At 44.9% G+C, this 23,631-nt stretch overlaps 1 protein-coding gene across 3 annotated transcripts in view; it reads right to left on the bottom strand.

The window, feature by feature from the left end:
- LOC137372280 (collagen alpha-1(XVIII) chain-like) overlaps positions 1-23,631 on the bottom strand; it is a 345,709-nt gene that overhangs the window by 119,313 nt on the left and 202,765 nt on the right. For all 3 annotated transcript variants that reach the window (XM_068036016.1, XM_068036015.1, XM_068036014.1), the window contains 2 exons: positions 11,719-11,796; positions 6,380-6,424 (listed from right to left, as the gene is read on the bottom strand). In XM_068036016.1, coding sequence (XP_067892117.1) covers positions 6,380-6,424; positions 11,719-11,796 — 123 coding nt within the window. The remainder of the gene's footprint in view (positions 1-6,379; positions 6,425-11,718; positions 11,797-23,631) is intronic.

Here is a 23,631-nt window from a genome sequence, read left to right on the forward strand (position 1 = left end):
TCTTTCACCACAATCATTAATACACTCCTGGCCTTTGTCCCATGACAGCTTTGTTACTTAATCTCGCCTGCCCTCTGCCCGATCACACACCTTCCCTTTTGTTCTCTTCCCCACCATCACCCCCTTCATTTGCTTCAAACCTAATTCTTTTCTAACCTTTGCCAGTTCTGATGAAAGGTCACAGACCTGAAACGTTAACTCTGTTTCTCTCTCCACAGATGCTGCCAGACCTGCTGAGTATTTCCAGCATTTTCTGCTTTTATTTCAGATTTCCAGCATCTGCAGTATTTTGCTTTTATTGGACTATTCCAGTGCTCGCCTGGCCGGCCTCCCACCTCTTGAACTTGAGCTCATCCAAAACTCCGCTGTCCAAATCTGAACTAGCACTGAGTCCCGTTCCTCTAACACTCCTGTGCTCACTGACTTACACTGGCTCCTGGTCAAGCAACGTCTTAAATTTAAAATTCTCGCTCTTGTATACAAATCCCTTCATGGCCTCACCCCTCTGCATCTCCCTCCAGCCCCATAACCCTCTGCACTCTCTGGAGTCTTGCGCATGCCCGATTTTAATTGTTCCATCATTGACTGTCGTGCTTTCAGCCAGCTAGCCCCTAAGCACCAAGAGTCCCTTCCCAAATCACTTCACCTCCCTACCTCTCTCTTTTCCTTAAATCCCCACCCCGCCACGCTGGAGGGCTCGGCAACGGGAAAGAGAGGAAAACCAGCTGAGCTTCCCATTCTTAATCACCTTGAAATGATCATCAGCAGTGGACAAGCAACAGACTGAGCTTGGTGATGATGCACCACATGGCTGAACATCCTGCTGGGTTTTACTGTCAATGTTTGCGGGTCAACAGTGACTGCTTGGTTCTGGCTACAAAGAGGGCAATGGGAGTGTGCACACCAGAGTGAGTGGGCACATTCAGAGAGCGAGGGCAAAACATTAGGGGTTCCGGATTATCTGCCCGTCAGACAGAAAACATGTGGCTGTAGTCTAGTCGGAAAACAGACAAGACTAAATCAGCCTTGTCAGAGAGCGAAAGCTTGCTACATAAACCAGGCTAAGAAATAAAATGGCAGGAGCACTCAGCAAGATTTTCTCGTATTAATCTGGATAACTAACGCAGAAAAATTGAAAACATCTGCGAGGTTACTAACATGGAATGATTCAATGGTTTCATCGTTTTCATGTAAAGGGGCCTCCACGCTGGTTATTAAATTGGCCACAGCAAATTTAAATTCAGTTTGAATGTGCCAGGAGGGCTGATATCCTGGCTGGGGCCAATTAAAGGCAGGTTACAACAGGAGCTGTTGGATTTCCCACAGTCCAGCATTGCTGCTAAACCCACACTCTCAGCTTAAAACAAAAGGCAGGAGGAGTACGGCGGGTAGCTTCTACTTTTGGAAGCCATGTCCCAAAATAGCACGGGCGGGAGCAGAAGTGGGGGGGATGGTGGTTTGAAGGGAATGGAGCTCCTAGTAAACATATGTCTCACTTGGTAAAGAAAAGCCATTGCTCTAGTCACGGACATAAATTTACAAAGAATGTACAGCACAGAAACAGGCCATTCAGCCCCATTGGTCCATGCTGGTGTTTTTGCTCCACACGAGCCTCTCCCCATCCTACTTCATCTCACTCTTTCTACACCTTTCTCCCTCATGTGTTTAATCCAGCTTCCCCTTAAATACATCTATGCTATTCACCTCAAAAGTCACTAGCTGGCCAAAGAGAGAAATGGCAACACATCCTGTGGACTGGTGTGCACTGCCATGACCGACCAGTTGCTACCGCAGCTTGGCAACAGGGGCCAACATCAAACACAGCAACTCACAATGTCACGTGGCAGCTCCATGTGCAGCATTTGTATCAGAATCTGCCTCTCAAGGATTGGTCTTCACAGCCATCGGCAAAGGTGCACTAAGAGAAGACATCCCACCTAAACGGATTGCTTGTTGCGTGTCCATCATCTTTCGTAGATTGAAAGATGCCAACAACAACATTCATCTCAACTACTCCCTGTGGTAGCAGGCTCCACATTCTAATTCCTCCTGAATCCCTCGTTGGATTTATTCAAGTCTATCTTATATTTATGACCACTAGTTTTGGAGTCCTCACAAGTGGGTAGACCATATCTGGAGTATCATATAGATATACTGGCCTTGGAGTGGATGCAGCACAGATTTACCAGAATGATACCAGGGCTAAATGGGTTGTTATGTGGACAGATTGCAGAGACTAGGCTTATATTTCCTTCAGGATAGAGGATTGCGGGGTGATCTAATTGAGGTGTTTAAAGATGATTAAAGGATTTGATAGGGTAGATAGAGAGAAACTATTTTCTCTGGTGGAGGAGTCCAGAACAAGGGAGCATAACCTTAAAATTAGCGCTAGGCCATTCAGGGGTGATGTCAGGAAGCAATTCTTCACACAAAGGGTAGTGGAAATCTGGAACTCTCTCCCCTAAAATGCTGTTGAGGCTGGCGGCGGGGTGGGGGGGGGGGGGGGTCAATTGAAAATTTCAAAACTGAGATTGATAGATTGTTGTTAGGTAAGGATGCTAAGGGGCATGGAACCGGGGCAGGTAAATGTAGAGTACAGATATCGATCAGCCATGATCTAACTGAACGATGGAACAGGCTCAAAGGGCTGAATGGCCTCCTCCTGTTCTTATGTTCCACTGCTAGATAAGAAGCCAGTCAGGCCTCAGGGGCAGTGCAGAGGACAACAATGTGGTAGGACTCTTGTATCAAAGGGAAGACTCTTGAGAAATGGCTTGACGAGGGACTGTCCCTTATGGAGGTCTGGAAAAAAAAAAGGAAAAATTTATATTTCTGCAACGCCTTATCAAAAAGTCGTTTTGTCCCCGGGATGTCCCAAAGACCTTCACAGCTAATAGATTACTTTTGAAACCCAGTTACCATTGCTATGTTGAGTGTGGAATCCAATTTGTGCAGAGCAAGGACTCAAGCAGAAAATGAGCAATGAGTCGGGTTTTGATGGTGTTAATTGGGGGAGGGTTGTTTGGCTGGGTCAATATAAGATGACAGTTAACAGGGTCGTACGACCAGAGGGAAAAGGCTCAAAGATGGGAACTTCAAAGTTAGGACGGGTACCATTAACTGTTTCTTTATACATGAATGATCAGTATTTGGAAGGAGTTTCGAGCAAAGGTGTCTGAGGTCTGGATCCTGGACTCAGTCAGATCTTGTTATGGGGAGATGGTAGGGTTGGTATAGTGGAAGATGGGAGCCATGGCTCACTGGGTAGCATTCTTGCCAGAGCCAGAAGGCTACGGGTTCAAGCCCCATTCCAGTGAGTACAAAATCCAGGCTGACACTCCCAGTGCAGTACCGAGGGAGTGTTGCCCTGTCAGAGGTGCCATATTTCGGGTGAGTTGATCAACCTCAATCAGCATCACTAAGACGGTGATCTGATCATTATCACATTGCTGTTTGTGTGAGTTTTGCTGTGTATGAATTGGCTGCTGTATTTCCACATTACAACAGTGAATGCTTCATTGACTATAAAGAGCTTTGAGATGTCCTCAGGTCATGCAAGGCACTACATAAGTGCAAGTTCTTTCCCCATGGAATCGGATATCTGCAGAGCTTCTGATGTGTCCAACAGGATCCCATTTTGAAGACAGGTGGGTATGGGCATTATCAATACAATTAACCAAAACAAGTTCTAAAAGCAGAGTACATTCTACATCTTCCGTGGAAAACTTGAAGAGGATTGCAGTCCTGACATTGTAGATAATCCAAGGCTAACCACAGACCGTACAAACAAATAGACTTTGGCCCTCACAGCTGATGAGAAGACCAGTCATAAACATAGAAAGAAAGCCAGCAACTCTCCAATGGTGCATTCTTTCAGTCAAACAGATGCCCACATGTTTCCTTCAACAGTCTAAGCAACTTTGGACTTTACCACAAATCCAAATCATTCTGGCTTTTGAATCTATACCTTGCTTACACCATAGTTCAGATGCAGCAGGGTCTATTGTACCTAAAATGATTTTTTTTCCAATAGCTTCAGAACTGTAGGGGCAGTTTACAGCTGGTTACAGCCTCAGACGTTCAGCTCTGTATGAATTCAAATTGCTTTGGAGCAGGGTTCAAACCTCACTGTGCTCACTGAGCCAACCATCCAAAGCCAAAATCGGAATAAGTGGAAAGGCAGACAGAGACATGAATTATACTTCCAATGGAACAAAAGTAGCAACAACTTGTATTTATATCATCCCTTTAATGTCAGGAAGCATCCAAAGGCACTTCACGGATAGATGTAAAGGAGGACAGACATAGAACCAGGAAGGGAGATTAGATGGAATGACCAAAAGGGAATTTTTTTTTAATAAAAAGGCAGGGAGGTTTGGACGGGAAGTTTCCAAGGGTCAGATGGAAAAGGCTGAAAACTCTGCAACCAATAGTGATGTGAAGGAAGTGGGTAAGGATGTACAGAGTGTGGAGTGGGAGGAACTGGGGGTTCAGAAGGGGATATGGCATGAGAAGACACTGCAGAGATAGGCTGGGGAAAAGCTCATGAAGGAATTTCTAGATATGGATTTGCATTGCGATGTGTTGGGGTTTGGGAGCCAGTGTAGATCAGCAAGGATGGGACAATGGGGGAGGGAAAGGTGTGCAAGGCAGGATGTGGACAGATGGGCTTTGGAGAAGTTGAAGCTGGGAGGACAAAGAGATCATTAGAGTAGTTGATTTTAGAGCTAAAGAAGACATGGATAGAGGTCTGAGCAGCAGAAGGGCTGAAGTAGGAATAAAGGTAAGCAATGTAGTAGCATTGGAATTAAGTGGTCCAGATGATGGCTAGGATACAGGTTGAAAACAAAACTTAGGAACAAACATTATTGGATGGCTTGATTGCGCCTGACAGTGCAGGCAAGAAGGGGATTGGAGAGAGGGGCAAGGGAGCAGAAGTTACAGTAGGGACTCTTTGGTCTTCCTGATGTTGAGCTATACGAAGTTGAGGTCAGACAGGCAGTGTGACAGCATAGAGCTGCCAAGGGATAGAGGGAATTGGTGGAGAAGAGGAGTTGGACATCAATGGCTACCATTTGAAAGACTGATCCATATGCACTGAGGGGCAGCTTATAGATAAGGAAGAGGTTGGGGCCAAGGATAGATCATTGAGGGACCCCGGAGGTGAGGGAGTGTTAAGAGAGGTCATTGTTGGAGATGTGCTGGCTGCTGGTAGCTAGACAGGAATGGAATCATAAAAGGACATTTCCATAGAGCAGGATGGTAGATGAGAGGTATTAGAGCATTATGGCATGGTCAACTGTGTCAGGAAGGTACAGCAGGACCAGAAGAAACAAAGCACAATTACAGTCACAGAGGCTGACATTCATAAGCTCCATTAATAACTGAGACTACAATATCCAATTATCTGTCTTTCCAAAATTAGCCTGGAATAGATTCATACGGAAGATTTAACAGCCCAGAAGTACCGATCTCCCTCTCTCTGATACGAAGATTAAATTCGATTTATATTTTTGTGGATTCAAGTCCCACTCCAGGGACATAAACATAATGCAGTACTAAGGGAATGCTGCATTGTCGGAGGAGCAGTCTTTTGGATAAGATGTTAAACCGAGGTCCAGTCTGCCCTCTTAGGTGGACGTAAAAGATTCCATGGCGCTATTTCCAAGAAGAGCAGGGGAGTTCTCCCCATTGTCCAGGCAAATAGTTATCCCTCAACCAATATTACTAAAACAGATTTCCTGATCATTATCACATTGCTGTTTGTGGGAGCTTGCTGTGCATAAAATGACTGCCGCATTTCCTACAATGGTGACTACACTTCAAAAATACTTCATTGGCTGTAAAGCACTTTGGGAAATCCTACGGTCCTGAAACATACGATATAAATGCAATCCTTTCTTTATTTATTTATTTGCAATGTACTTGTGCTCATTCTTTTACCGATAGCATGGCCGCACCATAGCCTGAGACCAAAATTGAGAACCATGGATTATCCATCGATGTCCATTATCCGCTGGCAGGGTCCTGCCCTCTGCATTGGTGAAAAGAATAAGCACTACAAAAAACAACTTAGCAAAACTCTATTGCCAATATTGATTTGTACTTCAGAAGAAGGAAGTAATTAAGAAAGAAGCAGAAAGAATCGAGGCAACAGATGTGCTGGCTGAGATTTAGTTGGAGATAACATCAATTAAAAAGTTTTTGCCCCTCGGCTTATTTGACTCTGTTCAAAAGTCAGATGGTTCCGACACTACAAACTGAATCCATTCACTCTTAATTTAAATACAGGTAACACCACAAAGCAGCAACAACTGACTGGAGAAAGCACATTGTACCTCACATACTGTGGTGCAACCTCAGCAATTTTGTTTCTTACCGTTTCAGTTCTTCTTTCATATCCACTCCCCAAATCTCCTGAAGCCTGAAAGACACAAATTACTGTCAATTTTACATCAAATTCAAGGCCAACTGTGATGATTTAAGTGTTTCCTTAATTTCTCAATTACCTACTGCAGGTGTTGGGGGAACATGAACGAGCCAAAGTGGCCCAATCAACTGTTGGGGTAAATGAATTACAAAGCTCCCAGAGTTGCAGATTGAGCTGTGACAGACTGAAAAGTTGCATTTAAAAATAAAAAAGCAGCACTCGTAGTTGGACCTCTGGAATAGGCTGCCGTCTTGTGAGGTGACGCTGACTCACTGACTTTCCTTCAAGTGAGAGCTAGACCTCTTTTTGGCTGAGGCGGAGATCAACTTTACAAGAGGCAGCTTCAGTACGGAATTATCACGGTCAGAGTGGTCTCCTGGACTAGTTCTGATTGCCTACTGGGCTTGGCAGAGGAATTTCCCAAATTCGCTTCCCCAAACCAGCCTGGGTTTTTAACCTGGATTTTCACCTCTCACAGGAAATCAAAAGCTTTTGGGTGGGGGTGCAGTGTATATTGGCATCACTTTAGGAAGGATGTGAGGATCCTTGAGAGGATGCAGGGTTGAGGGATTTAAACAACAAGGTTAGGTTGGAGAAACTGGGGTTGTTCTCCTTGGAGCAAAAGAGATTGAGGGGAGGTCTGATAGAGGCCTACAAGATTATAATGGGTTTAGATAAGGTAGACAAAGAAAAACTGTTCCCATTAGCTGATAGTACAAGAACTAGGGGGCACAGATTTAAGAGATGCAGGGAGGTACATGAGGAAGAATTTTTTTACACAGTGAGTGGTAATGACCTGGAACTCTTTGCCTACTAGGGTGGCGGAAGCAGAAACAATGATTTCAAAAGGAAATTGGATGGGTACTTGAGGGAAATAAACTTTCAGGACTCTGGGGATAGACCGGGGTAATGGGACTGACTGGATTACTCTACAGAGAACGTGCATAGACTCAATGGGCCAAATGGCCTCCTTCTGTGCCGTAATGACTCTATGACAAATTTGTGAAACAGGATAATAAAAACAAGAAATGCTGGAAATACTCAGCAGGTCTGGCAGCATCTGTGGATAGAGAAGCAGAGTTAACGTTTCAGGTCAGTGACCCTTCTTCAGAACTAGCAAATATTAGAAAGGTAAAAGGTTATAAGCAGATAAAGCGGGTGTGGGGCCAGGAAACAGGATGGTTGGACTAGAGGCCCTTTTCCTATCTGTCATGGTTCATATGCTTGTTGTCTTGAGCTTTGGAGACGCCTTAATTAGAACCACAGGTGACCAGGAGACCACATCTCCTCTTGTGTCTCCTCTTGTGACTTTAACTATGGTCCATTATTTTGTAAGGCCTCAAACTGGGGCCTTGTAGAGAAACAGTGAGCTAGATTCCTAGGAGTGCTGGGCATAACTAGGCTTCTTCTTCTTCTTTGGCCTCCTTATCTCGGGAGACAATGGGTAAGCGCCTGGAGGTGGTCAGTGGTGTGTGGAGCAGCACCTGGAGTGGCTATAAAGGCCAATTCTAGAGTGACAGGCTCTTCCACAGGTGCTGCAGAAAAATTTGTTTGTCAGGGCTGTTACACAGTTGGCTCTCCCCTTGCGCTTTTGTCTTTTTTCCTGCCAACTGTTAAGTCTCTTCGACTCGCTACACTTTAGCCTCGCCTTTATGGCTGCCCGCCAGCTCTGGCGAATGCTGGCAACTGACTCACACAACTTGTGATCAATGTCACAGGACTTCATGTCGCGTTTGCAGACGTCTTTGAAGCGGAGACATGGACGGCCGGTGGGTCCGATACCAGTGGCGAGCTCGCTGTACAATGTGTCTTTGGGGTTCCTGCCATCTTCCATGCGGCTCACATGGCCAAGCCATCTCAAGCGCCGCTGACTCAGTAGTGTGTATAAGCTGGGGATGTTGGCCGCCTCGAGGACTTCTGTGTTGGAGATACGGTCCTGCCACCTGATGCCAAGTACTCTCCGGAGGCAGCGAAGATGGAATGAATTGAGACATCGCTCTTGGCTGACATACATTGTCCAGGCCTCGTTGCCGTAGAGCAAGGTACTGAGGACACAGGCTTGATACACTCGGACTTTTGTGTTCCGTGTCAGTGCGCCATTTTCCCACACTCTCTAGGCTATTCAACGTTAAAACAATAGGCCAAAGGGTCAGAGCTAGAATCCCAGGCTGCACAAGAAACAATTCACCCAGGGAGCTGTACTCCTTCTTTATTTATTTTTTATTTATTTAGAGGTACAGCACTGAAACAGGCCCTTCGGCCCACCGAGTCCGTGCCGACCAACAACCACCCATTTATACTAACCGTACAGTAATCCCATATTCCCTACCACCTACCTGCACTAGGGGCAATTTACAATGGCCAATTTACCTATCACCTGCAAGTCTTTGGCTGTGGGAGGAAACCGGAGCACCCGGCGAAAACCCACGCAGACACAGGGAGAACTTGCAAACTCCGCACAGGCAGTACCCAGAATCGAACCCGGGTCCCTGGAGCTGTGAGTCTGCAGTGCTAACCACTGCACCGCCCATTAGTCTCTATTAGACTTGGGGGTAAATGCTTACTTGAAAAGAGGAATGGAACAGGGGCGGTAGGAAAAAGCGCAAGCTGGTCTTGAAGAAGCACATCTCCCATTGACAAACTGCACAGTTAACAGGAAAGAGTTCTGCTGCCCAGTGTGGCCTGTTTGGGAGGGTCAGCATGACTTATTTCTCCCTCAGGGAGTGAGAGGAACTGGGGAACTTTTATTGAACTTCAACCAAACTGTGCTCGTCAAAAAGCTTTGTCTGGTCAGGAATGGGGGGTGGTGGTGGTGAGGGTAGGCTAGGTAAGAGAGTTAAGAGAAAGGCTTGAGGTAGTCTCAATAAACTGGATGCCAATTCCAGCATATCTCACATTCGCATGTGCACAGCACCTGCTCACCTATCACCCCAAAAACAGATTCAACTCCTGACAGCAGCAATAAGACAGCATCGTAAAGTATGATAGAAGGTGGGGGGAGTGAAGGAAACTACTTATATTTTCTTCAAACAGTGATATTCAGGACCACTGTTTAACATAGGCAGGTAATGGAGAGGCCAGGAGAGGATATCTCTAGGATCCAATAGACTCCTTATTTAAGATACCCTCTATACAGCCATACTGTTCTCTTTCTCACGCTGTCACGACAACCTCCTATCAAACCAAACACCCACACTCCAGTGGTTTGACTTTTACAGTTACTCCAAAACTAGGAGGTTACGACCCATTCAAGATGCTGGAGTGGAACTGGAAGTGCTGCACATTGAAGCAGTTGGTTTTTATTTGTAAATGTTACAGTTGGGATTCATTATCTCAGTTATTTGACATTTCTGGAATTCTATAAGGCTCCAGATGGCCTACAAGCATCCAAATAACTCAACCGTAAGATATCCCAGGCCAACTGACAACTCACAAGAGGATGAGGTGTTGCCTGTTCTTAAAGGTGAGCTTCTCTCTCCAGTGGCCCCCGGAGATTTCCACTTTAAATCATGTTGGGAATAGAATATTCAGACATTTCCCAAAGGTGAAAGACATTTATCCCAGTTTTTTCCCCTTCGACAGCACCTTCCAAACCTGTTACCTCCACCACCTAAAAGGACGAGTTCAGCAGGCAGATGGGAACACCACCACCTACAAGTCACACACCATCCTGACTTGGTCACATATCACTGCTCCTTCATTGTCAGAGTCAAAATCCTGGAACTCACAACCTAAAAGCATTGGGAGAGCACTGTCACTACAGCTGTTCAAGAAGGCAGCTCACCTCACCTCTCAAAGGCAACTAGAGATGGGCAACAAATGCTGGCCTTGCCAGCAACACTCAAATCCCAAAAATTAATATCTTTTTAAAATTCTCAAAAACTTTAAAATGCAAACTCAATTTTGAAAATGTTGCTGATGTAACGCAGTCTTATTGGATGTTCTCGTACTTGCTTCACATCAGGTTTAGATTGTGCATTTATTGATAATTCCTTAACAACTTGTCGGATCTTGTAGATAACCCGTGAGATTGTGTCCACAAGGAACCCTCAAGATGGAGTTTGTAAGTTAGCCGGGACTGGTGATTGTTGTTTTACATCAAGTTGTTTAACATTTGAATAAATTTGTCCTTTCATCATTCACTACTGGGTATTAATAAACCCTAAAATAAGTTTAACTTCTTAACTTTATTGACTCTCATCTTTTGGATTCCACCTGAACCTGGATGTAGTTTTGAACATTTGACCATCTTAAAACCCTCAGAAAGGCCACTGATGCAAACTAGGGCCTCTGAATATACTAATGGGTTAGATATGTTGAAAATCTCTCCTAAACTATAGTATCTTCCAACCCATTCTTCTCAGAGTGGGTCCTTCTCCTCCAATCCCCTTCACCACCACCCCCCCACCCCCACCGCACCCCCCCCACCGCAATAACATTTCTCTTCCACATATTTAGGCCACAGGGTTTTAGAATCTAAATGTTCTCTTCCACTTAAGATTCCAGCTATAGTCTAACTCCAGGTTGACACTATACAACTGACATATATTTTGCCCCTGCCTCTGCTTCTTTCCTCCATTAACTGAGGAGAGTCACTCTGTGCCAATGACCACCACAGACTTCCACAGTGCTGTGGTGAATTAGTAGGTAGTGGGTTCTGGCAAAACTGGGCTGATTGGCAAAGATGGTGGGTTGGGTGGGGAGGGGGGCGGTGTACAGATGGGAGGGGTGCGGCAAGAAAGAATATTGGAACTAGAAGTCTGCCTTCACCAAGGGTCATTTGGCAATCTGCTGCAAAACTCACCTACACTGCATGGCCAGGAATCAAATCTAAAACACAGATGTAGAGAGCAGTAATTCACATTAATCAAGTTGTTTACTCTAGCCTTGGGCTATATTTAGAAAGGAACATTCAAACCTCTTAAAATGTGTTTATTCTGAGCAGTCAGAGAAAATTGAGGAAATAATGATTCACCAGAGCTTCTGCCAACTTCAGTTTCTCTTCTCTCATCCTCCTGCCCAACATGGCTCTGGAGATCCGACCCAGCGTCATTACAACATGCTGCATGGAATCCCTTCAGATCCAGAACTTCCAGCAAAACAGCCAGAATGGTGCTCAATGTCACAGAGTTCAACATTAACCCACCAAAACCAGGCAGCAGTCTGATGGTACACAGTTCAGTGGGAACCCTGCCATTGCAATGGTTAATTCAGCTCTTTAAGGAGAGGGACAAAGCAAAACAATCAGGTTGCTCACAGTCGTTAGCTGAAGGTGACGTTTCACTTACTTCTCCATCATCATCCTCTTCACAGTAAAGCCGTGCTGCCCAAGGGTCTCCTTTTATCTTCAGATCAGAGATGAAACCCTGGAATAAAACAGAAAAAAGGCATTTATTGCAAGGGAATTGAGTATATAGGAACAGGAGTAGGCCATTCAGCCCATCGAGCCTGCTCCGCCATTCAATACGATCATGGCTGATCATCCATTCAATGCCTTTTTCCCACACTATCCTCATATCCCTTTATGTCATTGATATTTAGAGTAAAGAAATTTCTCCTTATGTCAGTCATAAACGGCTTCCCCCTTATTTTGAAATTGTGTCCCCTGCTTCTAGACTCCCCAACCAGGGGAAACATCTTACCTGCATCTACCCTGTCTATCCCTTTAAGTATTTTGTAGGTTTCAATGAGATCACCTCTCATTCTTCAAAACTCTAGCGAATACAAGCCCAGTTTCCCCAATCTCTCTTCATAGGATAGTCCCGTTATCCCGGGAAAAGTCTGCTGAACCATCGTTGCACTCCCTCAATGGCAATAATGTCCTTCCTAAGGTCAGGGGAGCAAAAAAGTATAAAAGTAGGGAAGTCTTGCTACAATTGTACAGGGCATGGTGAGACTGCACCTAGAGTACTGTGTACAGTTTTGGTCTCCTTATTTAAGAAGGGATATACTTGCAATGGAAGCAGTTCAGAGGAGGTTCACTAGGCTGATTCCTGAGATGAAGGGGTTGTCTTATGAGGAACGGTTGAGCAGGTTGGGCTTATACTCAGTGAAGTTTAGAAGATTGAGAGGTGATTGTATTGAAACATATAAAATTCTTTGATGTTGGAGAGTTTACTACTAAGCATCTGCACTGAAGCCTAACAGATGACCTGATCTTAGGCATATGTATCTGAAATGCTTTCAAATCCCACGAGCTGAGGAGCATTCAACAGTATCAGTGACACAATCTCTTGGGTTGCGATGACTTGTTCACTCGACTGTTTGGGCTGGATTTTCCCCTGGGACCTTGACATCAGGGCCAAATTGGGATCCTGAGCTTGCACTTACCAGCAGCGAGATTGGCGATGCAATCTTCCCAGAGGGCTGCCAGCTCTGGAGCCTTGGTAGCCCCACCGGGAGCAGACCTCAACCTGGAGGTGCCCTTGGAGGAGCCAAGCTGTTAGGTCCTTGAAGTAGAGGAGAAGCCCCTCTGGGTGGATTGTTTGGGCTGCAGGTGTGGCCGTTCCTGACTGCAGCTCCCTCTTCAGGGCATGAAGCTTCTTGCCCCCCCCCCATCCCCCCACACCTCCCCCTACCTCCCATTCCTCACTGACCTGCCACAGAGAGGCTGCCTCCGTTGTGACGGCAGCCTCCACATGCAGCGGTGGGGGGGGGGCGCGGTCTAGCGGCTGCAAAATTGGATCTAATTCAGCCTACTATTGGCTTAATTGGCTTCCTGCCTCCGTCGTGCATGTAGCCAATCCAGGTCCCTGCCCGCCCGTGGAAAACCTCCCCGGCAGCAGGAACGCGCGAGGAAGCCGTCCCAATGCAGCTTCTCCCTATTTTCCCGGCCCTCCCACCTCCAAGCCATCTCCACAGGACCAGGAAAATTCAGCCCTTTATTTCTCAAAATGGCAAGAAAAATCAACCTCTACATTAAGTCATCTCTGGGGGATTCAGGAGGACCCGAGAGCCACTGAAAGGAGTATCACCTAACATGAAAATATAAGGGAATGATGGGCTGAGGGTGCCTTAACCACTTCAAAAGTTACACAGGAAATAATTCCCATTGATAAAATAACTTGGAGACAGTGATGTCAGAAGTGTATCATGATGAATTTTTAAGCTTCACAAAATAAGAAAACCAGCAATCTTCAAGTTTCCTCAAAAGCAAAATATTGGTCTGTACATTTCAGAATAATGGAAGAGTTGACTTTGCATTGTAAATCCACGACTGTTCCAGTGCTTCAATCTATCAGGGCGTCCCGACTCCTACACAGCACTCTGACAGGATAGGACCATTATGCAGGAAGGTCAGAGTTTGCGATGAATGCTCCCTCTCTCTCTTGCCACATTCTTGTCGCCTACAGAGAACTGTCTGACCATTGATTCTCCAGAAATACTCATCCAAAGAAAAATTCTGTGCAACAGCAAAGAATAGGCCAGAATTCACCCACCAGAGCAGTTAAATTAGATGTGGGCTCATAAAATTAGCCGTCATAAGGAGGTTGGGAAAGAATGAATGGGAAGAAATTGTGGGGTGAAGCAATGGAAGAGGTCAACCGTCATGAGGGCCAGCATTGGGGTGGGCGCAAAGGTTTGGGAGATAGGGAGAAAAGGCTGCACTTGGATTTGATTGTAGGCAATCAACTAGCATGACTAATATATATGAAGCTGATATAGATAACGCACTGCCCCTCATTGCTGGTGTGGGTCTATCTTGTCTCAAATGTCCTTCTGTGCCCTGTTTTCAAACAAGTCAGCTCCTTCAGCAAGTCACCACTGTAACCTGTCATCCTAAACGCTCTTACTGCAGTTTGTGTTGAGTTGTGTCTGCTCGTAAATTGCTGACAAGAGTCAGAGAGAAACAAAATGGAAGCAAGTCCATATAAGGGTTAAAGGAGCTACAGTTTCACTGTTTGGCTAAGGGTGGATGATGTCATGGTCGTGTGGATACTGCATGCACTTGGGGTGTATAAAGAACTGCCTGAAGGCGGAAAGGGCACAACAGGAGCAAATAACAAGAATAGACAGTTTCAACACATGGTCATCTGTTGGCCAAGGGATTGGGGTAACATTCCTTCTTTCGTAGTTACTGTCTTGTTACTGTGAATACTGATAATCCCTAAAACTATAAATGATTGTCCAGTCAAACAGGTCTACAGACTTCACACCGAGATTTGGTTTTTGGAAGGGCTCAGGATGCAGCTTCTCTCGATCGGAGGCTGAAACGATCAAGCAAACGAGCAGAGCAACTTCAACTGGAACACCAGGGACCGCACACTGGACCCTGGAGCTCTGGCACTCAACAGATTCCAGTGAGCTTTCCAAACCCACCTCTGGTCACTGTAAATCTCATGTTCTCAAAAGTCATAATTCTTCAGGCAGCCACTCTGTGGCTCCAAACACAGATGCCAGCTATGAAACCTTGCGTGCAAAGTAGGCATTGACCAAGTTTAAGGGCACACAGCAACTCATTCAGTGGATGAGAGAAATGTTTCAACAACAACATCAATGACTTACATTTGTATGGTGCCTTTAATGTGGTAAAACACCCACAAGGTGCTTTACAGGAGAGTCGTCAGATGAAGATTAATACCAAGCTGTATAAGGAGATATTAGAACAGGTGACCAAAAACTTGATCAAATAATTAGGGTTTAAGGAGCATCTTAAAGTGGAGAGAGAAGCAGAGAGGATTAGGAAAGGAATTCCGGAGTTTAAGGCCTAGACAGTTGAAGGCACGGCCGTCAATGGTGGAGCGAAAGAAATTAGGGGTGCACGAGGCCAGAATTGGAGGAGTGCAGAGATCTCGGAAAAGGCTGAGGAGATGCCAGTGATACGGAGGGGTGAGGCAATGGAGGGATTTGAACACAAGGATGAGAATTTTTAAATGAGGCATTGTCGGACCGGGAGCCAACGTAGATTGGCTAGAGTATCCGAACTGAACGTGGGCGACATTATTCGTGTGCAGACTCAGTTATTCTTGGATGCTTTTCTTTCTAGATTTAATCAGTATTGGCTTTCCATACTTTGCCCGGTGAATGAAAGCGTTGGTACCTCATTGGAGGAGGAATGAGGTGGAAAGGCTCCCAGTTCATAGCACTAAGTGCCCCATTGTACAGAAATCTCATACAGAGTGAGAGAGGCTTGGGATTCTTTTATCTTCATGTCACATTCATGGGACCAGCCACTGGCACGTCCCTCACACACAGGCCACCTCCAAAAATAGAACTGTCACAGGAGACTTGGTTTTTAATGGGAGTCGTGCATGAGCTGGGAAATCAGCTTAGTTTTTACCGAGTGGACGTTTTCTGTAACACTTTCAAAATAAGCACCCGAGGAAACTTAGAAATATAGAAAATTTACAGCACAAAAGGAGGCTATTTGGCCCATCATGTCTGTGCCTAGCCCCATTTTCCAGCTCTAGCTTACTGCATTTCAAGTGTATATCCAAGTATTTTCTTTCAATGCAGTGAGGATTTCTGGCTCTATTAGGCAGTAAGTTTAGGGCTGCACAGTGGCGCAGTGGTTAGCACCGCAGCCTCACAGCTCCAGCGACCCGGGTTGAATTCTGGGTACTGCCTGTGTGGAGTTTGCAAGTTCTCCCTGTGTCTGCGTGGGTTTTCTCCGGGTGCTCCGGTTTCCTCCCACAAGCCAAAAGACTTGCAAGTTGATAGGTAAATTGGCCATTATAAATTGCCCCTTGTATAGGTAGGTGGTAGGGGAATATAGGGACAGGTGAGGATGTGGTAGGAATATGGGATTAGTGTAGGATTAGTATAAATGGGTGGTTAATGGTCGGCACAGACTCGGTGGGCTGAAGGGCCTGTTTCAGTGCTGTATCTCTAAATAAAAAACTAAATAAATAAATAAGTTCCAGACTTCACTGTCCGCTGGGCGAAAAAATGTCTCCTCAACTTCCCTCTAATCCTTCTACCAATTACGTTGGGCTGGATTTTCCTGTGGGTTTTGGGACCTTGACATCGTGACCAAATGGGGGGTCCCAAGCTCACCCTAATTGGCATCGCCCCCGACAGCGCAATCTTCCGGGAGGTGGCCTCTTAATTGGCTGCCTCCACACTGGGCTCTCGATGCTGCCGACCCAATCACAGGTCAGAGACCACGAAGATGCCTCAACATGAAGGTGCCCTCGCTGGTCAACACAGAAGGATTGCACTGAAGCCGGTAGCCTTGAACAGGCTGGCAGTCTCCACACGCGGCAGGAGCTACTCAGCTAGTGTGTATGTTCCAGAGACGCTGCAAAATCGCCCCTAATTGCATCCTTAAACACCCTAACACAATCTTGTTACCAGTGGCTCATCAACACCTTCTCAAGGGCAATTAGAGATGTGCAATAAATGCTGGCCTAGCCAGTGATGCCCACATCCCATGAAACAAAAAAAGCCCGACCCTGGCAAAGTTCCCCGGTGGTGGGAATCTGTTGGGAGCCATCCCGACTCAGCTGTTATTTACCTGCCCGCGCCCCCCCCCCCCCCGCCCCCCACCGCACCATCTCCGACCCCATCTCCACGGGACTGGAAAAATCCAGCCCTTTAAATCCATGTGTCCTGATTCATGACCTCTTCTGCTAAGAGAAATAGGTGCTTCCTATCCACTCTATCTCAGTCCCATATCATTTTATACACCTCAATTTAAAACTCGCCTCAAGCTCCTATTGATCCATTTTGGAAGGTCCTGTTAGTATTGAATACTGACAAAATTTTCACGTCTAGTGATTGAAGGAGAGAGAATGATGTTGTACACACAGGATCCAAGGTGGGAAGCCACGCTGAGCAGTTTTTATAGCGATACATAGATGAGGAGGGTAGGTTATCCTGAGCTGGGCACTGTGTGTTACACACAGAGTGCACAATGAGGAACTGTGCGCTCTGATTTACAACCCAGGAGGGGACTGGGCAGCTGCATAGTTGGCTCAAATTGTATTCTATTCATGAGTTGTAAGTAATTAAAATGACGTTAACTAGCAACGAATGGCAGTGTGAATCACAGACTGACACAGCATCCATGCAAAAGTTTACACTGATACACAACTGAGAGTTTATCTTCATAGACTACAGAGGTGATGTCACTATGGCGACAATATTTTAGTAAATAAATTAGGGCATGTGGCTAATCAAAAATGTTATTCGCCACATCTGGATTTCCAACTAGCCCCACGTGGCAATGTTGCACAACATGAAGCTAAACAAAAAAGGGGCATCTTCTCTACATCCACCCCATCATAAACCTTAAGTCAACACCTCCTCTGTCCACACATTTTTCCCCTTTTCACTTGCTCTCTTGCATTAGCTTGCAAAGCAGCTTAAATAACAGCCCAACACATTACACGTGCTAACTACCAGTTCACTGCAGAACAGGCATCATTTTTGCCCAGCTCAAGTTCAAATGGAGAGAATGATGCATTTTCTTTCTGTTGTTCCCACCATTTATTCTGCTCTGTACCAGTTACCTTCTGTCAACCAAAAGAGGGTACTGGCTGTGGCTGTTTCGTAGCACTCTTGCCCCTGAGTCCACAAGGTTGAGGGCTCAAGTCCCACGCCAGAGACTTGAACAGTACTGGAATCTGTTTTTCTATCAGTCGTTAAACCGAGGCCCTCTCAGATGCACTATTTGAAGAACAGCAAGCGTCCAGAACCAAATTTTATCCCTCAACCAACACCATCGCTAAAACAGATCAGCTTGTGATTATCACATTGCTGTTTGTAGGGATTTTGCTGTATGCAAATACTTGCCTGTTTCCTACTTTACAACAATGCCTACATTTCAAAAGTACTTCATCGGCTGTAAACGCTTCTTAAAGTTATGAAAACCACTGTATAATTTCAAATCTATCTTTCTTGCTTTAAATCAGTGCACATTCTGCAACAGGGGAACAATTGGGGTTTCTCGCTACAGCTAGATATCTGAAAAATATCCTGGTCAAACATCCTTTGTTATCACAATCACAATGTTCCCATGGGAATAAGGCAAAGCTGCTCCCATCAGTGTTAAATTGCACTCTTCTGGAATAAAGGCCCAATTTAGCCATGACCCCAATTATTCACCAAAGAGGCATGTCTGTAACTGAAACAGTAAAACACAAGTAGCAATGCAAAACAAGTATCCATGAACCGATGAAACATGACAACCGTGACCACATCTCAGACTGATCATTGAGAACCTTTTAAATCCCTGTTATCTCATTGTGATCCCATTAGAAGGAACTAGCAGGAATGATGTAGAGGGTCAAATTTGCAGGGAAATTACTGAGAGATGTAGGGATTATAGAGTAGTTATAATGGGGGACTTTACTTATCCATGGACTTGGATAGTAGCAGTGTAAAGGGCAGTGAGGGGCAAGAGTTCTTAGAGTGTGTTCAGGAGAATTTTCTACAGCAGTATGTTTCCACTGCAATGAGAAAGGAGACACTGCTAGACCTGGTTCTTGGGAATGAGGTGGGCCAAGTGGATCAAGGGTCACAATAGGGGAACATTAGGGGGCAGTGATCATTATATCATAAGGTTTAGGTTGGCTATGGAAAATGACACAGAACAATCCAGAGGAAAAATAATTAACGGGGGGAAGCCAACTTCAAGAGGTAAGAATGGATCTGGCCCAGATAAATTGGAATCAAAGGTTGGCATTGTGTAATGAGAGAGGAATAATTGACAATCTAGTGGTGCGAGACCCCTTGGGGATGAGCGACCATAATATGATAGAATTCTTCATCAAGATGGAGAGTGACGTAGTTGATTCTGAGACAAGGGTCCTGAATCTTAGTAAAGGAAACTACGAAGGTATGAGGCGCAAGTTGGCCATGACGGATTGGGAAATGTTACTTAAAGGGATGACGGTGAATAGGCAATGGCAAACATTTAAAGAGCACATGGATGAACTGCAACAATTGTTTATCCCTGTCTGGTGCAAAAATAAAATGGGAAAGGTAGTCAAACTATGGCTTATAAGGGAAATTAAAGATAGCATTAGATCCAAGGAAGAGGCATACAAATTCGCCAGGAAAAACAACAGACCTGAGGATTGGGAGCAGTCCAGAATTCAGCAAAGGAAGACCAAGGGATTGATTAAGAAGGGGAAAATAGAGTACAAGAGCAAGCTTGCGGGTAACATAAAAACTGACCGTAAAAGTTTCTATAGGTATGTGAAGAGAAAAAGATTGGTGAAGACAAATGTAGGTCCCTTACAGTCAGGAACAGGGGAATTTATTATGGGGAATAAAGAAATGGCTGACCAACTAAATGCATACTTTGGTTCTGTCTTCACAAAGGAGGACACAAATATCATACCAGAAATGTTGGGGAACACAGGGCTTAGTGAGAGAGAGGAATTGAAAGAAATCAGTATTAGTAGAGAAATGGTGTTGGGTAAATTGATGGGATTGAAGGTCGATAAATCCCCAGGGCCTGATGGTCTGCACCCCAGAGTACCAGAGTGGCCCTAGAAATAGTGGATGCATTGATGATCATCTTCCAAGACGCTATAGACTCTGGAACAATTCCTACAGACTGGAGGGTAGCTAATGTAACCCCACTATTTAAAAAGGGAGGTAGAGAGAAAGCAGGGAATTATAGACCAATCAGCCTGACGTCGGTAGTGGGGAAAATTGTAGAGTCCATTACCAAAGATTTTATAGCAGAGCACTTAGAGAAAAGTGGTAGAATCGAACAAAGTCAGCATGGATTTATGAAAGGGAAATCATGCTTGACAAATCTACTAAATTCTTTGAGGATGTAACTAGTAGAGTTGACAAGGGGGGGCCAGTGGATGTGGTTTATTTGGACTTTCAGAAGGCTTTCGACAAAGTCCCACATAAGAGATTAGCGTGTAAAATTAAAGCGCATGGGATTGGGGGGTAGTGTATTGCGATGGATAGAAAATTGGTTGGCGGACAGGAAACAAAGAATAGGGATAAATAGGTCTTTTTCCGAATGGCAGGCAGTGACTAGTGGGGTACTGCAGGGATCGGTGCTAGGACCCCAGCTATTCACAATATACATTAATGATTTAGATGAGGGAACTAAATGTAATATCTCCAAATTTGCAGATGACACAAAACTGGGTGGGAGGGTGAGTTGTGAAGAAGATGCAGAGAGGCTTCAGGGTGATTTGGACAAGTTGAGTGAGTGGGCTAATGCATGGCAGATGCAGTATAATGTGGATAAATGTGAGGTTATCCACTTTGGTAGCAAAAACAGGAAGGAAGATTATTATCTGAATGGCTATAAACTGAGAGAGGGGAATATTCAGCGAGACCTGGGTGTTCTCATACACCAGTCGCTGAACGTAAGCATGCAGGTCCAACAGGCGGTAAAAAAGGCAAATGCTATGTTGGCCTTCATAGCGAGAGGATTAGAGTACAGGAGCTGGGATGTCTTGCTGCAATTATACAGGGCCTTGGTGAGGCCACACCTGGAATATTGTGTGCTGTTTTGGTCTCCTTATCTGAGAAAGGATATTCTTGCTATAGAGGGAGTGCAGCGAAAGTTTATTAGACTGATTCCTGGGATGGCAGGACTGACGTATGAGGAGAGATTGAGTTGGTTAGGATTATATTCGCTGGAGTTAAGAAGAGTGAGGGGGGATCTCATAGAAACCTATAAAATTCTAACAGGACTTGACAGGGTAGATGCAGGAAGGATGTTTCCGATGGTGGGGGAGTCCAGAACCAGGGGTCTTAGTCTAAGGATACGGGGTAAACCATTTAGGCCTGAGATGAGGAGCAATTTCTTCACCCAGAGAGTGGTGAGCCTGTGGAATTCACTACCACAGAAAGCAGTTGAGGCCAAAACATTGCATGTTTTCAAAAAGGAGTTGGATATAGCTCTTGGGTCTAAAGGGATGAAAGGGTATGGGGCGAACGCAGGAACAGGTTACTGAGTTGGATGATCAGCCATGATCATAATGAATGACGGAACAGGCTCGAAGGGCCAAATGGCCTACTCCTGCTCTTATTTTCTATGTTTTCTATGACAGGGAAAACGGTAACTGAACAATGGAATGCCTTTGAAGAAGAGATAGTTCGGGCACAGTCAAGATGTATTCCCAAGAAGGGGAAAGGTAAGGCAAACAAATCCAGGACTCCCTGGATGATGAAAGAAATAGAGATTACGATGAAGAAGAACAAGTGTGCTTATGACAAATGTCAAGTGGATAATACAATAGAGAACCAGACCGAAAATAAAAGGATCAAAGGGGAAGTGAGAAAGCAAATAAGAGAAGCAAAGGGAGAGTATGAAAAGAGACTGGCAGCTAACATAAAAGGGAATCCAAAAGTCTTCTGTAGGCATAATAATAATAAAAGGTTGGTAAAAGGAGGAGTGCGGCTGATTAGAGGATTTATGCATGGTGGTAGGGGGCATGGCTGAGGTATTAAATGAATACTTTACATCTGTATTTGCCAAGGAAGAAGATGCTGCATAGGTCATGATGAAAGAGAAGGTTTAAAGTAGATACGAAGGTGGTATTGGATAGGCTAGCTGTACTTAAAGTTGATAAGGCACCAGGACCAAACGAGATGCATCCAAGGATACTGAGGGAAGTGGCAGTGGAAATTATGGAGGCACTGGCTATAATTTTTCAGTCTTTCTTAGATTCAGGGGTGGTGCCAGAGGTTTGGAGAATTGCAAATATTACACACTTATTTGAAAGAAATGTAAAGATAAGTCCAGAAACTGCAGGCCAGTTGGTTTAACCTCGATGGTGGGGAAGGTTCTAGAAACAATAGTCACTTGGGCAAATGAGGCTTAATTAAGGAAAACCAGCATGGATTTGTGAAGGGCAAAGCGTGTTTAACTACATTGATGGAGTTTTTTTGGGTAAGGTAACAGAGAAGGTTGATCAGGGTAATGCTGTTGATGTGGTGTACATAGACTTCCAAAGAGCATTTGATAAAGTCCCTCACAACAGACTTGTGAGCAAACCAATAGTTCATGGAATAAAAGGGACAGTAGCAACATGGATACAAAATTGGTTAAGTGATGGGAAACAGAGAGTAGTGGTTTAATGGATGTTTTTTGGACTGGAGGAAGGTTTGTAGTGGAGTTCCCCAGGGATCAGTGTTGGAACCCTTGCTCTTCCTGATATACATTGATACTTAGACCTTGGTGTACAGGGCACGATTTCAAAATTTATGGATGTTACGAAACTTGGGAACATTGTGAACTGTAGATAGTGTAGAACTTCACAAGGACATAAACAAGTTGGTGGAAAGGGCAGACACGTGACAGATGAAATTTAATGCAGAGAAGTGTGAAGTGATTCCTTTTGGTATGAAGAGCATGGGGAGAAACAATATAAAATAAAGGGTGCAATTCTAAAGGGGGTGCAGGAGCAGAGGGATCTGGGTGTATATATGCATAAATCATTGAAGGTGGCAGGACAGATTGAGAGAGTGGCTCATAGAGCATACAGTATCCTGGGCTTCATTAATAGGGGCATAGAGTACAAGAGCAAGGAGGTTATGGTAAACCTTTATAAGACATTGGTTTGGCCACAACTGGAGAATTGTGTCCAGTTCTGGGCGCCACACTTTATGAAAGATGTGAAGGCATTGGACAGAGTGCAGAGAAAATTCATGAGAATGGTTCCAGGCATGAGGAGTTTCAGTTACGTGGATAGAATGGAGAAGTTGGAATTGTTTTCCTTGGAAAAGAGAAAGTCGAGAGGAGATTTGATAGAAGTGCTCAAAATCATGAGAGGTCTGGACAGAGTAGATAGGGAAAAACTGTTCCCAAGAGTGCAAGGATTGAGAACAAGAGGGCACAGATTTAAGGTAATTGGCAAAAGAAGCAATGAAGACATGAGGAAAAACTTTTTCATGCAGTGAGTGTTGAAGGATCTGGAATGCACTGAGAGTGTGGTGGAGGGAGGTTCAATCGAGGCATTCAAAGGGAATTGGATTGTTATCTGAAAAAGAAGAACGTGCAGGGCTACGAGGAGAAGGCAGGGGAGTGGCACTGGGTAAACTGCTCTTTCAGAGAGCCAGTGCAGACACAACAGGCCGAATGACCTCCTTCTGTGCTGTAACAATTCTGTGATGTTGTATTTTGGATCCTTTATTATACAACAAATGGGGCTCTTTTCTCAAGAAAAGTAAAGGCTGACAGGCGACCTGATAGAGGGTTTTTAATATTATGAGGAGGATATCTAGGGTAGGCGTAGAGAGGATGATTCCACTTGTGGAAAAACTCAAAACTAAGG

Source organism: Heterodontus francisci, chromosome 7, assembly GCF_036365525.1.
Source record: "Heterodontus francisci isolate sHetFra1 chromosome 7, sHetFra1.hap1, whole genome shotgun sequence".
NCBI classification, from domain to species: domain Eukaryota; kingdom Metazoa; phylum Chordata; class Chondrichthyes; order Heterodontiformes; family Heterodontidae; genus Heterodontus; species Heterodontus francisci.